The following is a 6,900-nucleotide window of genomic DNA, read 5'->3' as shown; positions in this document are numbered from 1 at the left end:
TTTCCTCCGATTAGAGAGGTGGAATTTGGCATCGAGTTAATGCCAGGGACTACACCGATTTCTCGTGCCCCCTATCGTCTGGCTCCGTCAGAGATGAGGGAATTGAAGCAGCAATTGCAGGATCTTCTTGATAAAGGTTATATTCGCCCGAGTGTTTCACCTTGGGGAGCTCCAGTCTTGTTTGTCAAGAAAAAGGATGGATCGATGCGATTGTGTATTGATTATCGCCAGCTGAATCGTGTGACGATTGTTGCGTATTTTCACTACCGCAAGTATACGGTGTCAAGTTTAGTAGTACTGTATGAGTACAGATATCGATCCCACGAAGAGTAATTAATTAAACTTTATATTAAATACCGTAATTGACATAGATAAACTTTATTTAGAACAATCAATAAGATGGTTTATACTTAATTCAAATAAAATAACAAATTATAGAAATCTTATCAAGCGGTTGAAATTCGGTGAGTAAAGCAATCTAGAGATATGATTTCGTCGAGTCTCCCCTATGCTAAATTAACCATGACTAACATTATATTAAATTGCACCATATTTATTAACCAAGAACTCACAATATTTTCTATTCCCTCTGTCGAGTGCTAAATAGAAATGTATTACCTATTACCGATTTTACTATGTCTATTCAAAATCATGCAACACGTAATAAATGCACACAAGGTTCTTATCAAAGATTCGCAAGGGTTATACGTCTTTTGCACGTTATAAACAACTAGCGATGTAATTTCCCTTTTTCCTAATTTCGATCACCTCTCTCGAGTGTTAGATCTCAATTATTTTATCAGTCGAATTATGGCCAATAATCCAAAAGCATTAAATACAGGAAATCACAAATAAACACGATGAAACAATTCAATGCAATATCAAAACGTCAATAACATAGGTTCGACATTGACTACGTCAATCTCTAGAAAATGGAATTAGTTCATCACGAAAGCCAAGGGAAAACAAGACATGTTCGTAGAACTAAACATCGTTACACACGAAAACAAAGAAACAAGAGAAAGAGTAACAAATCCGAAGTGTCGTCTCTGTGTCCAGATCCGTCGTCTTCGTATTTGCGACCGTTCTTCGTACTCTGAGTCGTTATCTCGTGCCAGCGCTCCGCTCTCGCTTGCTTTTCTCCCCAAGATGGTGTAATTTCGTCTGAGTTCTTCCCACACGGCTCAATCCATCCATGACCTAATTCGCGCGGCCTTTTATAATAAATCTGGGTTGCGGTGCGCGCTATAGCGCGAGCTCTGGCGCTGGGGCGCGTTGTGTGCTGCCGAGTGTGAAGTTGAGTGGGCGCGCGGTCGCGCGAGGTTTGGCGCTGGGGCGCGAGGTCCTCTGTCATTGGATGCTATGGCGAGCGCGCGGTCGCGCGTGATGTCGCGCGATGGCGCGAGGTGTTCTGCAAGTGGTGTGATGGGGAGTCCGCGCGATGCGTTCTGTTTGGTGCCTTGCATGTCAGTACGCGCGATCGCGCGGGATGTCGCGCTGGGGCGCGAGAGCCACTGTCCGAGGTTATGGCAATTCATTGTTTTCTCGGTTCACTTGGCTTCGTGATCGCTATTTTCACCATTCCTGAAATGACAACAAAAACAAACCAAAAAACGCATAATCATGTTCGAAACACGCATAATTCATAATGGATTCTAATGTAAATTAAGTGCAAAAATTGCACTTATCTAACCTCCCAAACTTGAATTTTTGCTAGTCCCGAGCAAAATAAAATAAAACTAATAAACAAGAAGGAAATGCAACTACTACAGTCAGGGATATGCGAAACGTGATATTTGCCTCCGACGTATCTGATAAAATGTAGTTCATGATTTCCCAAGAGTCACGTGTGTGTGATATGTCAATGTTCGTTTACCCCATCGAGTACTCAAATAGAGTTGTTATACCCATCCGCCTTACAGACTCAAGAGATCATCAACTCAATGCAACTCACAATTCATTAAAATCCAATTTCACATTCATAGATCACAAAGGGCTTTATCGGTGATTAATTTGCTCAAAAGATATTCAACAAACATGTAAACCAAAGAGGAAATCACACATTGAGATGCCCGCATGCAAGTGACTAAAATTTAACTTGATGACAATGTTTTTCAGGTATCCATAGGCTTGACTTGAGCAGCTTTTCTCCACTAGTATATTGGGTAAATGTGACAAGGTTAATAGGTCTTGTAAGCTTGTAACGTTAGGCTACGGCTCATGGCTACAATAAGGGAATGGAATTCAAAATTTGAGAGAAGTAATCATTTTCATATCATTTCATTCACCATCTCTTTATTGTTTTCCTCTCAATCATATCATTCATGTTCTACATTTTTTTCTTTTTCTTTTCAACACTTGATTGATTCTTTTCATTGTTTTTTTTTCATTCTCTTTTCTTCGCCAACTCTTTTTTGCACATTTCAAATTTTCTTTTTCTTTTCAAGGAGTATTCGAATCATTACAACACCGATGAATTTATTTCTCTCAAAATCAGGTAGGAAAATAAGTGTCACATATTATCCGTATTTCGCCTCGAAAAGTGCTCAACCAAGTTCTAGATTACCGTCAATCCATTAATCATCTCATATAATTGACAGTAACAAAGAACACAGGCCCAAAGATGTTGTGAAGAAATGCCTAGATCGTTTCTATGTCTGCAAAAGTGTCAATCAATGTCATGCAAGATTACCAAGATTCAGATCTCCATCGTCTATTTGGCATCAAAGGCATACAACTTGTCTCTAAGCAACAATAGTATCAACGAACATGACAGTGCAAAAAAAATTTGTGACTCTCAAGGCATTATGAACACATATATATTTAAGGACCGCAATTTAATTTTCATCATCGGCCACACACTTTACTTATCCATGACTTTACCTAACAAAACTAGCATGCAGAATTGAACTTAAAGCTAAAGAAACAAATCAAAACTTAACTACTGAGCAAAAATAAAACAAAAACTAACAAGCAGAAAATTTACCCAACCTCCCAAACTTAAGATATGCATTGTCCTCAATGTATATAAATAAAGAATATGACAACACATACCTCGCGCCCGAGTGTCAGAACTCGGGGCTCGAGTCATCATCCATGGTCCCTTCATCATCATCATCATCCATTTGCTGCGGTGGTGAAAGATCTGGGGGGGTGGTGGCCAGGCTGGAGGTTGTGGTTGAGTCATTTTGGAGAGGAATTGTGATTGTGGTAGAGTTTGAGTTTGAAGTGGGTTGTGTGAGGGCGGCGGCGGCTCTGCCAAGAGATTGAGATGAAGTAGGGTTTGAGTGATTTGTGATGAGAGAAAACAAAAGCGGGTTTTATATTGGTGGTGTATCCCGATGCGCGCGGTTGCGCGACAATCCGCGCTGGGGCGCGGAGTCTTCTGTGAGTCGGTAGTAATTGAGGACGCGCGGTCGCGCGAGAAGTCGCCCTACCGTGCGCCAGCTACTGTAAATCGGCAACTATGGAAGTCGCGTGATCGCGCGACATTCAGTGCTGTGGCGCGCGAGATACTGTATTCGATGTAATAATTGAGGCGCGCGATGGTGCGAGAAGTCGCGCTATCGCGCGTGACATACTGTAAGTCCTCCATAAATGATGCGCGCGATCGCGCGAGACACGGCGCTGGGGCGCGCGAGCTTCTGTAAAACCGAGTGTGGACCTGAGCGCGCTGCCACGCGAGATGTCGCGCTAGGGCACGCATTCGTCTGTTTTTAGCCTTCTTTTTTTTTTTTTTAAAATAAAATACCTGCAAAAAAAATAATAACAAAATGCAAATTAATACTTGAATCGAGAAATTTAAAATTAATAGACTAAGGAATCGAAATAAAATAAAATAACTAAAACAAATGCAAAAATAAATAAATGTGGGTTGCCTCCCACACAGCGCTTGGTTTAACGTCATCAGCCCGACTGTCACCAATCCTGTTCATGGTGGGTCATATGATTTGTGGGATGCCCTTACTGCTACCATTTGACCTTCAACTTCCATGGTCATCTTTCCTCGTTTCACGTCGATGATGGCTCCAACAGCAGCCAATAAAGGTCGTCCTAGAATGACGTGAACGTCCTGACTATTCTCCATATCGAGTACCAAGAATTCTGCTAGAACTTTCAATTTGTCAATCTTCAGTTCAACATCTTCCACAATACCCAATGGTACTTTCACCGATTTATCTGCCAGCTGCACGCTTAACTCGGTGGATCTCATCTTGCTCAATCCAAGTTTCTCGTAGAGAGAACTTGGCATTATATTTATACTTGCTCCTGAGTCACAGATAGCCTTTTCTACTAAATGTCCTCCTATTTCACATGGTACAATAAATTCACCGGGATCGAGCAACTTTTGAGGAAGATTTCTTCGTGTTCCTTCAGTAACTTCACCTTCCACCTGATCTACAAACTCATTACTAGTGTGTAGGTCCTTGAGATCTTCAAGACCTTTTTTCTTTCGAAATTCAGCTTGTAATTGAAAAAATTGCTGGGGGTAGGGAAGTAAAGAAATATCTATGCATTTATTTAAATCATACCTCTCAGACTTCTTACCTCGAGCTCCTTTGGTTGGACTTAGTTTTTCATCCTGAATAGGTGTGAGTTCAACCCTCTTCTCTTCTCTGCCTACCACGCAAGTCTCTTCATGATGTATAAAAATGGCATTCACCTCTCTCAGATTTGGGCCGGCAGTCTTCTGAACTGCGCCTGACGGTTGAGACGTGAGTTGCTTCGTTATCTGCCCCACTTGCGATTCAAGGATTTTCAAAGTAGCACCAATACTCGCCATATGTGTTTCAAGGTTGTCAAGTCTAGACTCAGTTCTAGACATCCTCTTACCAGATTCAACAACAAATGTCCCCACTAGATCCTCAAATGATGGCTTCCCTTCCCCATTTGATGTATTGAACCCCGGTGGAGGGTTCAACACATTCTTATTGTTTGTATAAGAAAAATTTTCATGGTTTCTCCACCCAGGATGATAAGTATTAGGGGGAGGGTTACCTCGATATCCGCCAAAGCCTCCAAAGTTCTTGTTATTGATGTATTGCACTTCTTCAGGAGTGTGTGACTCTTCAACGACAACTGATGGTCCCTCAAAGTTTGATGTACTCGCTTTGTTCATAGTCGCTATCTGTGTAGTCAATGCTGATACTTGCGCAGTCAGTGATGTGATAGGATCCACAGCATAAACTCCGGCAGTCCTCTGTACTCCTGACCTCTCAGACGGTCATTGGTAGCTATTAATAGTCATCTGCTCAAGCAAGTCGTAGGCTTGAGCAGGAGATTTGGCAAAGATCGTGCCACCTGCCGCTGCATCCACTGTTGTCCGTGTCTGACCGTTCAACCCGTTATAGAAAAGCTCGATCTGCACCCAGTCTTCAAACCCATGATTCGGGCACCTCCGCAACAACTCTTTGTACCTTTCCCATGCCTCATACAACTGCTCGAAGTCAGTCTGTCTAAAAGTGCTGATCTCAATCTTCAATTGTGCAGACTTCGCTGGGGGAAAATATTTAGAAAGGAATTTCGTTGCCAACTCCTGCCATGTCGTGATACTTCCCAAGGGAAGCAATTGGAGCCATCCTCTAGCTTGATCTCTGAGAGAAAACGGAAACAAGCGCAATCTAATAATATCATCAGAAACATTATTAATTTTTACCGTATCCGTGATCTCCAAGAAGGTTCTCAGGTGAACATGAGGATCTGAAGTAGCAGTTCCAGCGAACTGGTTTTGTTGAACCATATTGATCAAGGCAGGCTTCAGCTCGAAATTGTTGTCATTTATGGTCCCCCGAGCAATGCCAGAATAATGTGTATTGATCACTGGTCTGAAGTGATCTCTGATCGGTATAGCCTCTGGCGGGTTATATCTTGCGTCCTCTCTGTTTTCAGCCATTGTTTGGATTTCTTCCCTTCTCGCTTTTCTTAGTCTTCTCGCAGTTCTTTCGATCTCCGGATCAAAGATAGGCAAATCAGGGCTGTGCGATCTTAGCATACACTGCAAAACAGAAAAGATTATAACATAACAAAATAAATAAATAAAATAAAGTCTAAATTAAAGTCAAGACTACTTAGTAACGATATTAATATGCAATTAAATAGTTTACTCCCCGGCAACGGCGCCAAAAACTTGTTGCGTATTTTCACTACCGCAAGTATACGGTGTCAGGTTTAGTAGTACTGTATGAGTACAGATATCGATCCCACGAGGAGTAATTAATTAAACTTTATATTAAATACCATAATTGACATAGATAAACTTTATTTAGAACAATCAATAAGATGGTTTATACTTAATTCAAATAAAATAACAAATTATAGAAATCTTATCAAGCGGTTGAAATTCGGTGAGTAAAGCAATCTAGAGATATGATTTCGTCGAGTCTCCCCTATGCTAAATTAACCATGACTAACATTATATTAAATTGCACCATATTTATTAACCAAGAACTCACAATATTTTCTATTCCCTCTGTCGAGTGCTAAATAGAAATGTATTACCTATTACCGATTTTAATATGTCTATTCAAAATCATGCAACACGTAATAAATGCACACAAGGTTCTTATCAAAGATTCGCAAGGGTTATACGTCTTTTGCACGTTATAAACAACTAGCGATGTAATTTCCCTTTTTCCTAATTTCGATCACCTCTCTCGAGTGTTAGATCTCAATTATTTTCAGTCGAATTATGGCCAATAATCCAAAAGCATTAAATACAGGAAATCACAAATAAACACGATGAAACAATTCAATGCAATATCAAAACGTCAATAACATAGGTTCGACATCGACTACGTCAATCTCTAGAAAATGGAATTAGTTCATCACGAAAGCCAAGGGAAAACAAGACATGTTCGTAGAACTAAACATCGTTACACACGAAAACAAAGAAACAAAAGA

At 40.7% G+C, this 6,900-nt stretch overlaps 1 protein-coding gene across 1 annotated transcript; it reads right to left on the bottom strand.

The window, feature by feature from the left end:
• Positions 1-3,931: 3,931 nt before the first annotated feature.
• LOC140819223 (uncharacterized) lies at positions 3,932-5,893 on the bottom strand. Its single transcript, XM_073179234.1, has 4 exons — positions 5,657-5,893; positions 5,302-5,536; positions 4,999-5,208; positions 3,932-4,857 (listed from the first exon to the last, which is right to left on the bottom strand). Exons 1-4 carry the CDS (start codon positions 5,891-5,893, stop codon positions 3,932-3,934), a joined length of 1,608 nt encoding a protein of 535 aa, XP_073035335.1.
• Positions 5,894-6,900: the final 1,007 nt, after the last annotated feature.

This window comes from Primulina eburnea, chromosome 18 (assembly GCF_022965805.1).
Source record: "Primulina eburnea isolate SZY01 chromosome 18, ASM2296580v1, whole genome shotgun sequence".
In the NCBI taxonomy this organism is placed as follows: domain Eukaryota; kingdom Viridiplantae; phylum Streptophyta; class Magnoliopsida; order Lamiales; family Gesneriaceae; genus Primulina; species Primulina eburnea.
This window is presented reverse-complemented; position numbering and strand designations above follow the sequence as displayed.

Coding starts and splice junctions, on each gene's coding strand:
- LOC140819223 (XM_073179234.1), bottom strand. CDS start 5,893: ATGGCTGAAAACAGAGAGGACGCAAGATATAACCCGCCAGAGGCTATA. Junction 5,209..5,301: donor AACAGTGGATGCAGCGGCAG/GTGGCACGATCT, acceptor CTGAGAGGTCAG/GAGTACAGAGGACTGCCGGA. Junction 4,858..4,998: donor AGGCTTTGGCGGATATCGAG/GTAACCCTCCCC, acceptor TTGAGGATCTAG/TGGGGACATTTGTTGTTGAA.